Genomic DNA, 20,554 nt, shown 5'->3' with positions numbered 1-20,554 from the left:
TACCTCGATATATTTTATTTCGTACTTTTATCATATATAATTTGTACTCCGATATAGATAACGAAATATAACGTAATTCACATTCGACGATATCGACAGACAGTTGAACAGTTAAACGGAACGAGAACGTTTCGTCGGTGCAAAATAATCGGGCGACACGTTTCCCTTATTTTCGAACTTACGGCTCGTTCACGACTTCATGAATCGTAAATCGACAGCGGGAAACGTAGTTTGAGAGAGCGCGCGCGAGGGTAATTTAGCTCAGCACGAGACGTTAGCGCGCTCGGTTACAGCGCGTAATCGCGACGCAGATACGAGCCCGGAGGTTTTTCTCGGTTTAGCGAGCGCGCCGTTTATTATTCAAATTGCACGGGCGCGACCGATCGATTTATCACTCTTTCTCCCTCTCGTATGCGACACGGCTGGGCATAATCGTCGGGTGTTGCATGTACGACCACGGGTACGCGAGAGATCGAACGCATCTGAATGCCGCGGTATAACGCGCCCACGCGGCGCATTATACGCGCGCGCGATGTCGGTGACGTCGCACGATCGAGTGCAAGAGTGCACGTGAGTTATCGGCCTAACGTCTGCAATGCCCTCATAACGACCGACGGACCTCGCTTTTAGCGTAGTTTGCACGATATCCTTTTTTTTTCCCAACAACAAGCACGCTTGTTTGAAACTTGTTAGGAAACTTGTTGCGGCTGTAAAGTCGGAATATTTTAGCTCGACTAGGGTGCTAGTTAACGAGGAAAAGAGCGACTCAGTCTATTAGCGTTTTATTTAATACATGATGGTCTCCCTTTTCTTCGTAATTGTTACGCACCATCATGATGGACCTTGGGGGAAAAAAATGATATCGCGCAAATTATGCTTTAACGCGCGATTAATTCGGATGAATCAGGTTTCTGCGTTGTGCTTTGTGGCGAAATTCGCGTTCACGAATCCGTAAAAGTATATTGATTACGAGAAAAGGTCTTTCTTTTATGCGTAAAAGCCCGTATTGTTATCCCGCATTTGACGCCAATAAGTACGATAATATTCGATGTTCTGCAACTACAACTTCGATATCCATTGTATGCAATAACTACAAGTTAGATTCGGACGTTTGCAACTTTTAAAACCAAAATAGATACATAAAATACCAATTACGGACTTAAAAAATTCAGAGTGTCTATAAATATGATTTCTTCTTTCGCCTCCTCGTATATGTGTTATCGCATCGATAGATAGCCGATCAAATTAGAGATATTCAGAGCATGTTTTCTTTTCTTCGAGGAATCGCCATCAATTGTCAAAGCCATCAAAGGAATCGTTTTTTGCTCCTCTGCGGTTACCGCGATCGTCTCCAGAATGATGTCAGCCAGGTTGTCTGCCTCTGCCTTTAAGCTCTTTGTCCGTGTTCGCCATGAAGAGGAGGAAGGTACCTCGCGCATGAAAGAAACGCATGTTCCGCTCGCGCTCGAGTGCGGGACGACAGTTTTTGCATAATTTTACGTCAATCATCGGCCCGTAGCCGGTGGATGGAACTCCGCGATGGTTGCGCAACGACGACGATAGGGATCTCTTGAAAAGCCGAGGAACCGCATGCACTGCCAGCTCGGCCAGCCGTCCGCGTAATTTGTCTTTGTTCGACGATGCGACCGAGCTAATGTCGGCGGGCGGCCTGGGTTCTTCCATTATTTCAGAATGAACTTCGTCTTCGCTTCCTCTCTCTGCGCCGGACGTGTTCCCAAGCGAATCGCCACGGGCACAATTAACGTCTATCTAAACTACCGGTCGACTACTATCTGAGACCGAGCGTATCCGATGCAATTTAGGAGATGTCCTCTCCTCTTCTTCTCCTATGTGTCTTCCGCAACTAGCGAAGCTGCGCCACGGCGACGGGGACGGCGACGTTGCACCGACGACGGCTTTGTGACAGTAATTCGCCTTTGTTCGATAACCTCGGACAATTAATACCGAGTTGCTCGTGCGTCATCGTGCAAATCGCACGATAGCGGCCCGTCGCTGCCGGCGAGATCGTTGCGTAATACCCTATGCATGGGGATGTCATAACGCGGCAATGGTCGATGGCGGAAGCGTGTCGCCTCGCGGTTCTTTCGTCTCCTTTTCAGAGCCGGCTAAATTATGCCAGACGTAATTCCGTATACTCGTATAAAATCCTTCCGCATTGTTGTCCCGCCTTACTTTTCCTCTCTTTACGACGAATAGCCACGAATTGTCTCTTCCCCCCCCCCTTATCCTCCGGTCTCGCGATGAAACTGAATGGTTTGCGTAATAAAGTAGCGCCGACAATTTTAGCTCGCACTAATATTCAGGTTTTAGAGACATAAAAGACGCCTCTGACGGACAAAAACTTTCTTAATTTGCGAGCGTCCTTTTAGAGTGCTTTTATTACGAAACTTTCCTACAAAAAATACTTTCCCCCGATAGTTTCCAATATAGCACGGCGGCTACAACCTCGAGGGCAGCTCCAACTCCTAAACGTGACCACATCAGCAACAATGAAGAAACTCATTAAGATTTTTTTTTCGTTTGTTCTACGAATTTGCCAAGTTTCGTTAAAGTTTTGATAGACAGGGGTGGAATGGTTCGCAAACGTTACTGACCAGAGCTGAAATTCGTCGGGCTGACGTGATTTCTTTCTTTTTTTTTTTGTGGCACCACCCGGGGACGATTTTGAGCCTCGCTGCCTCGTATCGGGGCACGCAGGCGAGCTAGGGGTGCAAGGTAAAGACAAACAGGGGGAGGGGGCGGATAGAATGGGGGGTACCGTATTACGAGGAGACAAGGGGAACAAAGAGCAGCATGCGCAGTAGCGTCGATCGGTGCAAAGCGAGGCAAGCCCCACGTTCGTTCGTTCGCGTTTCTCGGCTACCCGACTCTGTGCAGGGACAGTTGATGGGCGCCTAGCAACAGGCTTGTCAGGGGTTGTCAACCCTAAGTCACGGATCTATAGCTATCACTGCACGCTGCTATGCAGTCTTTACTGTAAACGGATTCTGCAAATTTAATTGGCGGAGCAATAGACCTCCAATATTACGAATTTGAGGGTTTTCCCTCATCAAAGAGGCGAATGCATTCATGTTCTTTTAAGAGATAAATATAGAGTATATGCCATGATAAATAAATTAATTAATACAGAAAAATTATGTAGAAAATTGTAGTTTTTTGTACTTTTGTACTTAAAAAATTAGAATTGTTTAAGAACCAAGAGAGGAATCTCTGTGTATTTTATAATTTTATAAAAATTAATATTCTCGAGAAGATTTATATTTGATCGTGATGGAATTTCAAGTCTAGTTTATTAGTAAATAAATTTTTAGTTAAAATAGTTGCTGCTTTATTAAGTGGTCTCACGCACAGAGTATTAGCTTACCGTTTTCCAAGCATCATTTTTTTACTTCCAAGTTTCAACACCTACTTGCGTTTATACAAAAAAGTAATAAACTGTCGAAAACATTATTGAGACGAATAGGAAATTTCGTGTAAAATCGAATTAGAAATGACATATATTGTTCTAATGCAAGCTTTCAGAAAAGTATTGTCGGAATAAGCTTGTAAGTAAATGCGGAACCGTCATGCTGCGGCTTTGTTTTATTTCTGCAAAATATTAGTCCGAACGTTTCTCGTGTCGCTCTCGATGGTGTGAGGTAGAGGAGGTGGCGTAGCGATAAACCCTCGTGGTGTACTACCGGAAATAGCCTCGATAAACCCTTCCCCGCGTATCTCTCGGCAAATGCCGACCGACCGACCGACCGGCCGGTGTTTTCCGAGTATAAATATAATGGAAACCGACGCGAAAGTTTTCCGCACATATAGTTCTGCGTGCGCTTCGAAGGAATCCTTTTATCTCTTCGGTCATGTAACCAGCAACGCGTCCACGTGGCCGATAGCGATACGGCCGGTCGCCGGTGGGATCGATATCGCGAGTCGAGTCGCGAGTCTCCAGGTGCAATCTCCCACTTCTCTCCCTCCTTCTTTGACGGCTTTATCTTCGACCGTCGTTGACCCTCTACATTATTATGCAAGAGCCGTACGAACTCGCGACGCTCGCGAGACACCGCGTGTTTGTGAGAGCTTCGACAGAGAGAAGCGAGCTCTTACCTGTCTTCTTTATCCCTAATGTAAACAGAAGACGTGATATCAATTAACATTACGCACGTATGAGCGCACATATAATTTTGTTGGAAATCTGTTGGATGCTTCCAACAACACCGTAATTTTAATTGATCAGGTTTCTTGAATTCGGAGGATCAATCTTCGAATTGAAAAAATATTTTAATATCTTACTGTAGTTTTTTTTACTCTCGCTGTGATTAAATAATAACGCGTTAAAAACTCGGTTTTACGAGCATTTTACCTCGTTTATGACTACGCTGTCGGCGCATTACGCTATCACACGGCTACGAAGCGAGATAGTAACCCAGTAACACGCGGAAAGAACGACTATTGATCGGTCGATGCGTCTCTAATCGGTAACTGCCAGGCTGTTCCGCAATGAAGATCGAAGTTTCCAAAAGTTGGAAAAGACGCAGGTTCGCCTTTTGGCCTTGTAATTTATCAGTATCGCCTGAGAGATTAGAGCTTCTAAAATGATAGAGCTGTATTCTATATATGTGTACTATAGGCCTCCAATATAATTGTTATTGTATCTTATTTAAATGAAAGAAGAAATGAAGATTGAAAAGAGATTAGAATAATTCATAAAATAATTATTTAAAGCCTTTAACATAAAAATCGGTTACTTTTTGCACTATTCTCTTGCTGTATTGCAAACTTATCATTTTATATTGCACAAAATAATTATCTGTACATCTGGCTTTATATTATGTGTGTTATTTTATTTTTATTGCCTTATATAAGACGTGAGCGACAAACTGCGAAATCGCGAGGATAATTAACCGGACAGAATTTATCTCATTTGCTGATTCCTCATACTCCGCTCAGCAGACACTGCGTGGCAGTTAGCAGCCATGCAGCTCTGGGTAAAACGATACCAGCAGACAAGGGAGGGATGCTTTTATCGGTCGTAAAACAACGTTAGGCATCCACGATAACGAGGGAGTCGCGAAATGCTGCCGAAACGGCGAAGGAGCGGAGGAGAGATGGCGAGCGAAGGGAAATCCAATCGCTGGTGGAACATACACGTGATATTCTGAGAAGCGCATACACGCACGTCGTTGTCGCGACGTGCAATATCACCTCGCAATTTCGTAATATCACCGTTACATTGGCGACAATTTAAAATGTCGTTAAGCGAAGTAATGCGACGGAGTGGTACTCCGGGGAAAAGTATTCACACGCGAAACACTGATAATCTCGCGAGTCAGCGAAGTTTCGTTACGAGGGGAAAGTCATGATCTCGAGGATGATTTTGGGTATATCGTGAAACGAATCAACGAATCAATTGAAATTCAGTAAAGAATTTTTGTGATGTAGTTTTATAAGTTTATTTTAATCGCATTTAATCTTAGTGTATTATTACAATAAATATTAATATTAATTATTTTTTTAATTTTTGTTAAAAGTTACGAAGTTGTGTTGTTTTACATTATAATACATGTTTGTATTTTTTTCTAATGCATAATTATTCAAGAAGGATAATTACGTTGCTTTTTCAATAACATTATTAAGTGTTTAACGACTTTTTTTATGAATAAAGAATGTTAAGAAAACTTTGGGGATATACACAGACACAGACAATGAATCTTTACTCCTCGCTCATTTTTAAATGCGTTTTAGCAGAACTCGAAAACTTGAGATAACTGTCTAAATGTTTAATGTCGAAGTCTAGTAAATTGGGTGAAGAGCTCGTAATATAGCTTGTCGATGCACCGACGATTTTTATGTCCTTTGCGAGGTGACGTCGACTTTCCATAAGCGACATAACGAAATTCCTTTACGAGGGGAAATGTGCTATGGAGGGTGGGCGCGGGCGGCGCGGTGGTCGTGCAACCGGGACGCATTTCCGACGGCTAACGCTTCGTGTAGAGGTTGATCGAACGACGAGGGGGTTGACGAGGATAAGAGGGAGGAAGGGCGGAGAACGTTATCCGCTGCACAGAGTCGTAAACTTCGAAGGAGCTTGTAATAACGATAAAACACGACGAGGAAGCCTGGCCGAGCCAGGGAAAGCTCTCTCTCCCTCTTGCTCTCCTCTATGTGTTTAAACCGACGAAGTTGGGCCGGAAGTAGTAAACTCACCCGGAACCCGGGGAGCTCGCCGCGTTAACTTCGCTCGTCGGACATCCCTTAAAATATTATATACACGTGGCCGGACTTAGATTGGTCTGGGCTGCGCCGCCAGGCTTTAACGCTAAACGTTCGTCCTGATATCGCTCAGTGTACCGTGTAAAAATCAATTTTACCTGCAGAAGTCTTCCTGATAGTACACCGTTATTAACTTTCTGTTGTATCTGCGATACTCAACACCTTCAACTTCCTTTATTACTGTTTAAATAACGTGAGCGAGCGAGAGGGAATGAATAAAACAGTAAGTAACGAGTATTCAAGGCTGATTTTTTTCTTGAAGAATTCATGAAAAAAAATATTGAAAAGAAAACATAAAAATATCTACATTTTTACATGTTATATCCAGAATGTTATTTGTATTATATTATTATATAATTATGTATGTAATGTATTATTGTATTATTGTTAAATTACAAAAAATAACGAGGAAGAAGTCTCATACATGAGATAGACTTCTCTTCAGTGTGTTTGGAACACGGTTTCTAAATTGCCGGGGCATATCGGGTCACTCCGGTGTCAAGGCCACACCGGCCAGGATGAAAGCCTATCGCGTAGATACTTCTATCTTTCTTTGTTCTCTCTCTCTCTCTCCGGAGAGAAAGATGGGACGTATAACAGCTTAGAGAAGGAGCAAGCCGAACTGGAGAGAGCCGGTTGAACATCGATCGCGGCCGGCCACGTTACGGGCGTATGCTCGGGGCCGCGCACCGGCTTTCCCGGTTTCCGGGCTCCTGAAAGCACCCTCGAGTTCTCGCTCTACGGTAATTCTCCGGTTGATGAGGAACGCCTAACCCCTCTCTTCTCCCCCATATCTCTCACTGTCTTTCTCTCTCTCTCTCTCTCTCCCGTAATTCTCTCCCTCGTACGTACTCGCGCCGCGAGCGTCTATTTATTTTAACGACCGACTAATCCACTACGTGCGCTCCAGCTTTTTGCTCGTTATCAAGGACCTAAAGAGCGAGGGGATAGCGTGGAGGTTGCTTATGCGACGACGCAAATTATCCTTCGGGATACGTCCACACTGGGCTTCCAATATACCGTTACCGTCAGATATCCGGATATAATTTACGTTTGAAATTTCGGAATATATAGACGCCGAATACCCACGGCTTTGATCGGCGCTGTGAAATTAGATGTCACAGGTGCTCTCGAGCCACAATTTCAAAATCGTGAAATGTGGTTTCGATAAGTATGATTCTGGGATACATCCGAATGCTAGAAATTGCGGGTATTTTCATCCACGGGATCTCAATCGTACTCCATTATTGTAAAGGTGTTCCAAGCTATCTCGATAACGCTTGCGATCGTCTCGCGCGATATCGAGACTCGGTTCGGGCATCGGTGTTCTTTATCCGCGTCGATTGTGGAATCGCGGTTCGTGGAAAGAGTTCCGCGGAGAAAATTATTGCCGGGGCGGGCGGCGATGAGTTATCGTTTGCGATTGTTACCGGCTGTGTATCGCGTTCGGGCCATAATTTTACGGGAGATTCGCGGGGCGCGGTTTATTCGCCAATGGATCACCGGGAGAGCGGAAGGGATGGAAACAGGAAGAGAATTCGCTCTCTCCTTCCTCTTTCTCTCGCCCTGCAGGACGAGTTATTTACCGGACTGGAAACCACCCGCGCGCTTCTAATCCCAAATAAAAGCGTTTGGCGGCAGCCCGGAACGGGCTCGCCCCCTTCATCGTCCTCGCTCGTAAAGGACGGGCTTCCGTTTGCCAGGAGATGAACGTCGAAACGCTCAAACTCACGTTCATACTCGGGATATAGATGGACGTATTTATCCCGGGATCATTGAGCACGCTGAAACTCCGGTCCATCGCATCGTTCACCGGGAACATATCCATGTATCCATGCGTGATAATAAACTGTTTTGAAAAAAAACGCGGCGATTCTTCTCGTTAAATAAAAGATTTTTCCCAATATATGTTGATACTGATATATAATAATTTTTTTAGAATTGCTCATGGAGAACGGAACTTTCTCAATCGATATCGAAGACTTTATTTAAATGAAATCTTGGTTTAAGTTTCAGCTTTCGAAGGTATCAGTGCAAGATGAATGTTTAAGAAAAGACAAATGATATCAAATCTCTTTTTTGTTGCAGGAATCGATACGATCACGCGTGGCGATGGATTTTACCGGTAGCGTGGGCAGGATAGTCGAAGATCCCAAGGAAGCCAAGGACATAGCCGAAAACGAAGGCATGGTCTGGCGACGGAGATGGCGGCCGTTTTCGCGAACACCACCGGGATGCGCGATGATGAGGCTGCACGGCCTCGATGCCGGTATACACGTTCTTCAGCCTTGGTTCCACGGCGGCCTCAAGAGGGATGTCGCGGCGGCTATTATAAGGGATCACGGCAGCGTCGACGGGTAAGTTCAATCTTGTCGATTAATCAACTTCTGAAGTCAATTTCGCGAAAAGCGCGATTTAAATTTTGAAGTGAATTAAATAGATCGCAAAGTTTTATTCTTCGTTCTAGTCTGTGGAAGTTGCTGAGATATAACTCAAAGTTATATATAATTAAAAGTCTGAAAAAGATTCTGCTTATACTTAATTATATATATATATATATATATATATATATATATATATATATATATATTTGTATACATAATATAGATATATATATATTTGAAGAAAATTAGTTTATATAAATAAAATTAAATTTTTAAGAGTAAAAAATTTAATAAGAAATTAAAAAATATATGGAGTTTAATGGAACTTTTACTATTGATGAATGAGTCTATTTTAAATTAATACAAAAATTATGATCGTGATTTAATTACGTAATTAAAATGACATACTTAAGTTCGTAAAATATCTGACACGATTTAATGATCTGGGTATAATTCATCATGCACGATGATGAAGAATTAAGCTTGTATCTTCAATCGTAATTTTCTCAACACTACACTTGTGGAGGTACGCTGCTTCTCTCTCGCCTAATCGCGGTCACGCCCGCGATTGATAACGCGTCGTCGCTGATTGCAACAGCGGCATCGTCATTGTAATGATCTAATGATGCTGCCCGAAAATCCCGGATCGTGCCGATGCTAACGACGATAACCGTCATCATCCGGGCGGGAGAGGGTCCCGCCTCAAACCGGTTGAGAGTTACGACCTCGAAGCTGCTAGCGCGGGCGACATGCCTGGCTGACGCTTGCGTAATCCTCGCGATTATTACGAGCGATCGTAAATCACGATGAATTCCTATCGAGCGTACTTTGTTTCTTTCGCCCACCTCCGCTTCTCGTCTCTCTGTTATTTTAGTATCTTATTATTTGCTAATTCGCTCGCGGCTGTTCGCCGTATTTGAATTTTAATCGCGATATCGCAGACTCGATCGTCGACTGTGTTTTCTTATGCAGGGTAATGCTTTGCCGGTACATTCTAATAATAACGCGGATACTTTTTTCTGTTAACCTAAAGTTTATAAGAGAATATTATGTATAAACAATAAATTACGCACATGCAGAAACTTGAGAGGAAAGAAACATCGACAAAAATGAAGTTCATTAGATATAGCACTTTATTATGTAAAATGCTTTTTCTTCCATGTTGTTCCTTATTATATCTTAGATAGAGTCATCTTCAGAACGTAATAAATCTTTCACCATTTCGTTTCCTCTCGCCAGTTGTGCCTTTTTATTTATTTTTATTTTTTTTCTCTCACTGGCTCTATGCCATTTTGTCCTGGGTCGAATCCGTCACCGCGTACCATATTGACCTTTGCATTTAACCCATATTGACCCGGTAATCTCAGCGAGCGTTACACGTGTGGACACGCCCTTGAAACGTTAGGAAATTATTAATATCTTAAATCAGATTTCATTATGTCCGCGTAGGCAATCTCGAGAGACGGGGCATTGCTCCCCGGAGTGTGTATTACATATGAGTGTATGGACGGGGGCAGAGTCATAAATGCGTGATAATCTTTAGCAGTTGATGAGGACAGTATAGTTTCAAGGTATAATAATACAGAAAATAATAGAGAAAAGAAAAGGGAAATTTCTAAAACTGCACGAGCTCAAGTAAGTGAGTTGCACGCTAATATAATTCTAACGACCTGCGTATCGTGTTTCTTTCTCGTGTCTCTCTCTCTGGTCGCTTGCCTAACGAGTATACATCTCATCCAACGATCGAGTCCACGTCTCCGGCACGTCGATCATCCATCGGTGACCTCCTCTCGCGGGCGGTCACGACCCGAACGAGCGGCGCGCGCGGCGGCGTTTTGCCGATATTCCGGTTTGTCGCTCGTCCTCTCCTCTTATCTCTTCCTTGCTCCTCGATCTCATCTTTTATTCGCCGTACTAGCGCCGGGAATCGCGGATAAATGGTTAATTAACGACTCTCTCCATCTATCTCGTCGCGCTTAGCCGTGGGTAATTGAGTGCTCGGGGATCACGTAGTTGTCTCCGGGTTTTACGTTCGTTCAGGGGGCCCTTGCATAAATTTGCATAATCTCGATCGTACACCCGCCTCGCCGCCTCCGCCGTATTCTCTTCCTCGTCCTTTCTCTCTTCATCTCGACAATGACGGGGAAAAAAGGAGAAGGGGAGAAGCGGTGAGAGAGTCCCGCCTTGTGTCTTCCTACCTGGCACTCGCGAGTTTCTTCACTCTTCGTGAGTTCCCGTTGTCTCGTGTCACGATCGTCGTCGTCGTCGTCGTTAGATGCAAAAAACCTTCTAATCGATTCCGCCCCGGGCATTGTCTACTAATCGCCATTTGTCTCTCTCGATGTTGCGAGTTAGCTCGGGCAGCTCGTGAGATAGAGAGGACATATCCTAGCGATGGACGTCAGGCCCCTTTGTACTATATGAGAGCCCTCCTATAAGGATAACATCGTTATCCTCTAACTCGGGATAGTTCTTGGACATTACCGTTCCGTAGCCGGAGTTACGAGTCACCACTGCCGGTATGTTATCTGCCTGCTTGGCGGACGTGGAATATTCACTCGCATGAATATTCCATTGGACGAGCATTGGGGTTGATGAGAGACGATACCGGACATTAGCAAACGTTATCGTCACTACACATGAATAATCCGGGCGAGATACTAAAAAAATGGGTCGCCCGAGTGCGATCTTGCATCGCGATTCTCAGATTCTTTTTCCCCAAGAATTTAGCCTTACAATAGATAGTAAATATGACACATTATTTCAAGGAAATGCTAATCTGATGGATGAAGACTTAAGATTAAGGACTTAAGATTTTGTCGAGAAAAGAAATAACGTTCTTATACAATAAAATAATTTTTTTACTTTACATAGGGATTTCAGGATTGTTACGAATTAATTATCAAAATAGCTTAAGCACTAAGCCTTTCTTCCAATTTATGAAATAACGAATCGCTTCGTACAAAAATTACGTAAATAGCAATGAATTTTCTGTGAACATATCGCCGTTGTGCTGCGTAATATTTGTTAACGAGCGCGTCGTGTAGTATCAAATATTTATCGGAAGAGGGCAATGGGCATGTGCTTGATGATATTTTATCGCAAAAGGGACTGCAAGTCTCTCTCTTCGGCGACAGCGGCAACGGGATTTCTCAATGCGAGAGTGCCAGGAAGGAAGCGAGAACCGTTTCTTCCACTTGGAGTTTTACGATCGCGTGGCCGCGTTGCGATCGTTTTACGACGCGACTCTCTCTCTCTCTTTCTCTTTCCCTCTCTCTCTTGTTTCTCGCTGCAACCGATCTGCCTCGTGACCGACCGGTCGGTCTTGTCCTCGTCGTTGCATCCCCCTGACCTCCATCTTCGCCCCTCGCCTCTGCCGTCTTTTTTAAACCACTCTACTCGTCCCGCTGCCTTTTACGACCATACTAATTTATACTGTGATACGCCTGGACGAGCCGTAGTCTCGCCATCCTCCCCGGTATCAAACATCTAGGCACCCGGTGCAGCGTGCTGGTCTCTGCATGCTGCAAAAAGCACAGCTATCTCTCCTGAATCTCCCGACTAGTCCTGTATTCAGATATCGTCTGACTAAGCAGCTCTTAACCCTTTTTCTTACTCGGTCTCTGGTATACGTATCATTTGAATGTTTCTAGAAAACTTGAAAGTTACGGTGAGAGATAGTACGTGCCCCACCAAGCAATGTAAATTTTTCATGAATGTACCGACGTCGCTGTTATTGTATAATCAATACCGATTATCTATTTGGATCGTGTAAAAAAAGAACTATTATTAAAATTATTCTTAATTAATTTTGATCTCTGAGAAATAAATTTTATAAGAAAAAAATCGAAAAAGTTGACTCAAGCCTTAATGCTATAACTACATTTTTGTCGCGTCTTTTAGAATTCTAAAATATTCTGTTTTCTGTACTTTCAGCGTGTTTCTGGTCAGAGAGAGCAAGAGCAATCCTGGGGCCTTCGTGCTGACCTATAAGTACAACGACAAGGTCTTTCACGCGCAAATCCAGCCCGTAAGTATCCGCGTCTGATCAATAATTAGTCGAGGATCTTTTTTGCGGTCGAGTTAACTTCGCGGCGATTAAACGCGAAAAAGTTTCTCTGATCGTTTACTTTAAAACCAAAGCCGTCTCTCTTTCTCTCTCTCTCGTGAGCGAATTGCTAACACAAACTCCTAAAAAAAAAAGTTCCAATCTTTTGAATTAATTCCGTCGGATAAACCGATATTACAGATCCTATTTCAATATTAACCATACCAGTGTTATTTAATGCAATAAATCAATTCCCAACAAGGTTACAGCGGTTTATAGAGATTCGATAACAGAGTTTTCTAGCTATTTTTAATCTCTCAGTCATTCCTTATTCTTGTCGTCTGAAAAAGTACGCGCTGTTTTTTCATGCTGTGAATCATTCTATTCGATTTGAGATTTTTCGGGCAACTTCGTAATATCTTTCTTTAATAGATTATATTTATATATAATATTAACTTCACATCCGAATTGGTCCTTTCAGATCTTTGATGAGCGTCGCAACTGCTGGCTATACACCCTCGATAAGGGAACGACCAAGTTCTACGATCTACTACAGCTGGTCGAATTCTATCAGCTGAACGCGGGCTCGTTGCCTACCCGGCTAACTCACTACGTGCAGAACGGAGTGAAACCGCCGTTGCACAAGCCAGAGGACGGCGGGGCGTCACCGTCGCCGCCCGAGAGCAGTAGCCAGCGGATCAACAGCATCGACAAGGCCGCCGAACCAAGCGGTAACTCGAGCAGCATTTGAGTATAGGACAGTCGGCGACCCGTTAGTGTTGTCGACGGCGATCGCCTGCTTACCGTTTGCGCCATTACCAACGGGTCCCTCGACCCCGCCACCATCACCGACAACATCGTGATGGTGCACCGTAGCAACAACAACAACAATCGTCTGGGGAACAACAGCAACGGTGGTGGCGACAACGGAAATCGCGGCGATGTTCGCGCGACACGATCGGGTTGCTGGAACCTGTGTTTCTGCAGTTACAACAAATGGGATTTGTAGCGCGATCAGCAACGGCAGTAGCAAAAGCAGCAGGATGATGTTCAAGCGGACGCGAAGACATATGGTTGTTTCGTTAGTGAGAGAGAGAGAGAAGCAAGAAGAAAAGAAATGGAACGACGAGAGCGAAGGAGAAGAAGCGACACGGCTTGAGCATCATCCATCGTTGAGTCACCCCTCGATCGCGACTCTGTTCTAATAACGCAGCATGTGTATGTGTGTGTGTGTGTGTGTGTGAGTATGTGTGACGTCACTGGGTCGGCTGATCCGTGCAACAGAACGACCAATTTTTGGGCGCGAGGCACGCAATAGCGAAGAAAGACACGACCGCCGCGGGAAGGAACCGCAGGATCGCTGTCGCACGAAAAATTCTTCGTTTGTTTCGACTTTTCACGTTTGTTCTGTTGTTTCCGCTCAGTGATGTACAGAGTAGCGCGGCGTCGATGTCCGCTGACAGCGATCCTCACGCGAAACGAAATCTCTTCGATGTTTTTAATTGTACTGTGTTAGGGAGTCGTCGTGTAAGGATCCATCTTGTCGTCTAGACCTTCCCGAATACCCTCACTTCTCTTTAATTTCCCTTTCAGAGTCTCAGCGATCAAACAAACGCGTCTAGACGATCAAAGAGGCATCGCGTATTCGTTTCTTTATTTTTCTTTCCATTTTCTACATGTTCATGTTCGTGCAAGCATGGCGCGTACGATTAGATTGCTAACCGCGCGCGGCGACATCGTCGTTCGCGAAGTTATTCCGTGAGAAGAAAGGAAAAGCGCGCGCGTGTATGCGTGTGGTATCATCGGTATGCCTGCGAGAGAGACAGAAGAAGAGAGAAATAGTGAGTGAAGAAAGTAGAAGCGTATCGCGAAGTACGATATAGTTGTAGAACTATATCGTAGTAAACCAGCAATACAAGACGAATACAAACACAAAATTTGGCTTTTTTGCTTGGATGTGTGCGTCTGATTGTGGGTATGTATGTGTATATATAAAAAAGAAAGAGAGACATTTTTTGTCGTGTGGTCTCCCCCTCCTCCCTTATCTTTTTCACTTGCTCGTTTTCCTTTCTGGCGCACATTGCGCGTACTGAATGTTTCTTCTGTTTAGTCGTTTCTCCGAAGAGAATGCGCGACAGAGTCAACCGCGCGATTAGCTACCACACGACTTTGTCGCCTGACGACGACGACGACAACGACGACAACGACGACGGGTTCAAATGACGAGAGAGAATCGACCAAATCGAGAGATAGGAGAGAGTGCATGAAGCGTCCGCGTGTTCCGTTCATTAGCTGTAAGACTGTGGTCAGGCGGAATCACTTGGAAAAACGATAATATTGAGATTCACGATTATTTCCGAGTCCAAGATGTTCAAAATTAAGCGAGACAACTTTGTCGACGGGACAGGAGCAACGGAAATGGAACATAGGTTTCTCGAGGGTATCTCGCATTTTGTTTGCAAAATTTTTATCGCGGCTCGGAAACGCGAATTTTCGCTGCGGTACGAAGAGCCCATTACATTAATGAATCTAAGAAATACAATACAATTAGTGTAAGGATCCTCGACGCGCGCCTACGTCGAGGGCCGAGGAACACGCTCGCGGATTCTCGTGGTATTGTAATAACGCGCGCGCCGAAAAGTTGAAAGCGTGTCCCTTGGCAGACATGATCTCATATTTTACAGATGTTTCGGTTACGTGAGGCATTTGTTGGTTAATACGAATTCGGAAAATGAGGTTCAATTATAATTATTATAAAAATGTGTGGAACGCGTAACATTGAAGTAAGAGAACGAGAGAGAATGAGTGAGAAAGGTTTCAGAAGAAGAAGTGTATGTAAATGTGCAAGAAGGCGAACAAGGAAGAAGTTGCGAGAACGAAGTTGGTCATGTGGTAAAACTGGTAAAACAAAAAGAAAGAGGTATATTTAAATACAAAACAGATATATATACATAATATGTATATGCATGTTCTAAATTGTACAATTTAATTTTATATTCGGGATATATATAATTATATACTATCGATCGGAAAAAATCGATAGTGCCGAAGTTCGTGGGTGCAGCATCACCCCAGGTGCGAACGTTGTCGTGCATTCTAGATTTATAATGTGGAAGTTTTTAACGTAATAACGATTGTAATGTTTTTCGAATAATAATGCGAAAGTCATTTAAGATAAAGGCGGATTGGCGGGAGCTGGTGGAGTGTGCAGGGTATGGACGCGAGAGAAATTATTTACGCAATGTATTATGATTCGTCGAAAGAACAATACCAAATCCCCTGCCCCCTATTTGTATACCTACTTTTTAATGATATATTTTTTCATTGATTATATATTTATTTAACGTCGAACGTAGCGCCTACGCGTCATGTCTTGAAGCGGTAATTTTTTAAATCGAAGAAGTGCAGATCTTACACAGATATATAACACGTAACAACAGATAATATACGAAAAACACACATACACGTACACGAGACACGGACACAAATTGCATTAAATTTTAGAATATAGTAGCGCTTTATAGAACTAAATATTAGGATAACAAATTCTTCGTGAATGGGTATGAAAAAAAAACAATCTTCTGTAGGAAGGGTGGCCCGCAAACGCGGCGTTCATCCCCGATCCGTTTGCGTAAACTTCTCCATTTTTCACGAAATTCAAGTTAAAGTCGAAATCAACGAAATTACCTCTCGGAATACGCTTATTGCGCGAAAAAAAAAATGAAATTGTCCTTTCGGCCTTTCGTGTAAATATGTCTATTTAGGCCAAAATCCCGCGTCTCCTCTCCAAGTTTCCCTACCCCTACTATTCCGTCTATCCGTGGCCCGTCGGCTGTTTGAAAATCAACTTTGATAGCGGTTAATCAATCTTGATTCTTCAGGTCGACACCGCGGTGCCCCGCTTCTTCCTCTTTCACCCTGTAATCCGAAAAACCGAACGGAAAACGAGACAGACGCCGGGTTCTTCGTGGCCACCAGTGTAAAAGAAGCTATAAATATTATTATTATTAATTAACTACATAAATTATAATAAAATATATTTTGTATTAATGTAGTCACGAATTAATACGGCAAACGCAGTGGTCTGTGAAGAGACTGAATCTAAGTAAGAGAAAACGCAAATTAGTCCTGTGCGAATTTCATCGACGTCTGTTAAGAACAATAAAAATGATCAGGTAACGGAACGTTTACAATTGTGTTTTTATTTCTATCCCCGGACTAGAGTGTGTTTCGTTGATGTGTTGTATTTTATATTATTTCGGCGCTTTATTTATTCTATTGCTAAGTGTTGTTGATATAATTTGACAATTTATTTTACCCGTTTATCTTTTCCGTCTATCACCCGAGAAATCGTCTTACTTTTCTTCTTCTTCTTCGTGAAAGCTACTGGCCACAACTTGAAGTGCTTTGTCGCAAGAAACCGAAGCTCGAGCTTGCGTATGCGATCGAATTACCCGCAGACGTTGATGAAACTCACATTGTCACTCCTGGCAAGCGATATATACCGACGCAGAGCGCCGATATCTCGTCGGATCGTTCCTCAAACTAAATCAATCGCACGAGTTCGATTGTACACAGACGAAAATTCGAGTCTATAGCGAAACGAGCGACACGAAGGTCCGAACGAACATATGTAGTCGCGGCCGCTAGTTCGCTCACAAGGATAAACGGTAAACGTACAAGTTCCGGCCAGGCTTTTTGCTGTTGCACCCTCGCGCAATCTGCAACACGCAAAGGCAACTTAATTCGTAGAACATACGTGTGTAATACGGTGATTATATCGCCGATTATATTGTCTATCTGTCCATCGGTGGATCGCGATTGAGAACGAGACATCAACAATTTTTATTTTTCTATTCTTGTAAGAGACATTACGTTTACCATCTAAATTTGTGATTCGGAAGGTAATTTTTTTAGATGTATTTCTTCATTAATTCAAAATTACTGATTTCTAAATTTTAACGAGTTTAAGGATAAAAAATTGTCGATCTTTTCTGGATTAAAATTCGTGATGTGATTCAAGGTGAAGAGTTTTTCGCGAATTTTTATTTTGAACTTTAACTTCGCGATCGAGTTCGAGTTGTTCGGATACAGAAACTACCCGGTTCGTATCGACAGCATTAGTAGAACTATCTCGCAATGAAAACAAATCCGATAATGGTTGGGGAATGGAACGTGAAAAGCCTTTCCGATCACGATATGTTGAATGTGCAACTATGCGCTACCCGTTCACTAATTACGGATTGCAATCGTAATAATAATAATGATTAATCGCGATCTGGCGCCCGCTCGATTCGCGTTGAACGCGTGTCGCGCACGAATGCGCTTCGGAGCGAAAGAGAGAGAGAGAGAAAGAGAGTGTGCGTATATGTGAGATGATTGCTTTGGTTGGAAAATTGCGCGAAAGTGCCCTTGCTGCCCATAATTACTGAGGGAATAAACCCAATAGTCATTTGCGACGTATGAGCCATCGGGCATGACAAATTGAAGATGATACATCTTTTGTCCATCTTTTCGACGTTTCCTCGATTTTTTAAATCTAAAAATTCATGTCAGAGGATAATCGGATATTAAAAAAAAAATAAGTATAATACGGTTATAGAGATATTAACATACAAAACATAAGGATAGTTAGATGTTATGTTCCCTAAAATTTATGATTCATTGTTACCGAGTTATATCATTATTCCACCCAGCGGCTCGTGTTAGGTAACCAAAGGGACTAATGTTCCATCAATCGACAATCGCCGAGTGCATCCTCAATGACGGCAAGAACCATCGGTACGATAATTTCCGGTACCTGTGGTCAACGAGTATGCGCTCGTGGGCTGAAAACGGGGTCAAACCGTGGTGTGTTTCTCCGTCAGTTCCCCATCGGAACGTTTCAGACCGGAATGAACTCGCTCGAGACAGAGGCGGATTGAATGAAGAAGAGGGTGTGTCGTATGCGTGGTTTGCGTGCGTAGATTACGGTGCGTCGGATGCGCCCAACGAAGTTCACCAAGTTTCACGCGCGAACGGAACGTGTCAATCGATATCAACATTACAACAAAACCGTAAAAGAGCAAACAAAACATCTGCATCGTGTTTTCAGTAGCTAACAGGAAGAGAGCCAAGACGACCGGGAGCAGCAGGGAATACTTTATACAGGGTGTTCACGACAATTACTGTGTTAGAAATCACAAACGATCAAAAGCTAAACGCACAAATTATCGAACTGAGGTCCTCTCTGACTATCATAGAGATTTTCATTCCTATACTAGAAACCGATCGGATGCGATCGGAGGTTTCCGCAAAAGGAAACCGCTCGCTGATAACCGAATTCATCTCTGCTCATTTCGAATCATCCTCCCGATCATTCACAATCGATCCCGCGAATTGCTGTCGTCCACATCGCGGATACGTCCCTGGTTGAAAAAAACACTTCCTCCGGAAGTGGTCTTGATACCCACGGTCCACCGAGATGTTCTGACGATCATTCGGCTATACATTTTGAATCAATAGCGGTACATACAGACAATGGGGAGAACTCAAAACGCAACAATTTTCAACAATGGGCACAATCGCGCTGGGTATATCTTCAATGATTATGGGGGACCAACGTTAGCGCGATAATCGGCGGGTACCTATGGTCAATGAGCAATATACTCAACCAGGGGTGTCGCGAGGGATTTCAAGGATCTCTTTTAGGATTCTCCTTTTGTTCTTTAGTAGCGCTCTCACGCGCATATCGTCGTGCAATGCGCAATAATTCGATAAGCATCGCGCGATCTCTTGAAGCGAATTAACACGAATATCGAAGCTCCAACGAAGAATAGAGTCAACGATGAGCCGACGCCCGCGAGAGTCTCGCCTTCCGAAATCGTTTTAAGGAATTCCCGACGGCTCGCAGCATCCGTTCCATACAAAGCAGAAACGACAGCACCAAAGTGGCTCGACATATCGACCTCCCACCCGACAAATCGACCCCTCAATCAACCCTTCTTGCGCGCAATAATTCGTTTCCTCCGGAACAACAATATTAATCCGCAATAATAATGTTAGCACCTGTAGCGCCGCGAATACGCGAGAGTCATTGTTATATCTTTGTATGAACATTTAATACGCAATAAATATGTATGTCGTCATCCCACTATTCGTACGGGTATACGCTTTACTGCCTCGATATCTATATTTGCATAACTGTCTTACATCGTTATCACGTTTCGCATTGCAAGTGAGCATATTTTATCGATAACAAATATTAAAATCCAGGTAGCAAAACGTCTAAAGAGGTCTCGATGATATTGGAGACGTCATTAAGACGGAATGCGTCATTTGATGTTACTCTGCTACCTGGGATTTATCTCGTGTATTGCCGCCGTTAGTCGAATGGTTTAAATTCTTGTAATAGGAGGTAATTCTATGGAAAAATAATGTGAAAGGAGGTTTCATACCAGTTATCTCGATTAAAAATACATAAAAAACATAATTTTATGTTATACTTTAAAAGATGTATCCTTTTACATTGCAAAAAATAGATTTATAAATTTCTTTCTGAAAAGGGACAGATATTATACATTATAAAAAGACAAAAATCAGACTTCTGTCAGTCTTCGGACTTCGGAGGATGAAAGGAGGTTCATACCAGTTATCTCGATTAAAAATACATAAAAAACATAATTTATGTTATACTTTAAAAGATGTATCCTTTACATTGCAAAAAATAGATTTATAAATTTCTTTCTGAAAAGGGACAGATATTATACATTATAAAAAGACAAAAATCAGACTTCTGTCAGTCTTCGGACTTCGGAGGATGCATTTGCATCTTCCGCGATCAGAGTCACGTGCTCGCGTACTT

General features: G+C 43.2%; 1 protein-coding gene across 9 annotated transcripts in view; it reads left to right on the top strand.

Moving 5' to 3' along the window:
• Positions 1-19,846, top strand: part of LOC139811377 (growth factor receptor-bound protein 14) — a 250,329-nt gene extending 230,483 nt beyond the window's left edge. For all 9 annotated transcript variants that reach the window (XM_071775649.1, XM_071775650.1, XM_071775657.1 and 6 more), the window contains 3 exons: positions 8,368-8,636; positions 12,600-12,693; positions 13,193-19,846. In XM_071775649.1, coding sequence (XP_071631750.1) covers positions 8,368-8,636; positions 12,600-12,693; positions 13,193-13,462 — 633 coding nt within the window. In that variant the 3' untranslated portion in view covers positions 13,463-19,846. The remainder of the gene's footprint in view (positions 1-8,367; positions 8,637-12,599; positions 12,694-13,192) is intronic.
• Positions 19,847-20,554: the final 708 nt, after the last annotated feature.

This window comes from Temnothorax longispinosus, chromosome 4, assembly GCF_030848805.1.
Source record: "Temnothorax longispinosus isolate EJ_2023e chromosome 4, Tlon_JGU_v1, whole genome shotgun sequence".
In the NCBI taxonomy this organism is placed as follows: domain Eukaryota; kingdom Metazoa; phylum Arthropoda; class Insecta; order Hymenoptera; family Formicidae; genus Temnothorax; species Temnothorax longispinosus.
The sequence above is the reverse complement of the archived record's forward strand: the minus strand, read 5'-3'. Positions and strand labels throughout refer to the sequence as shown.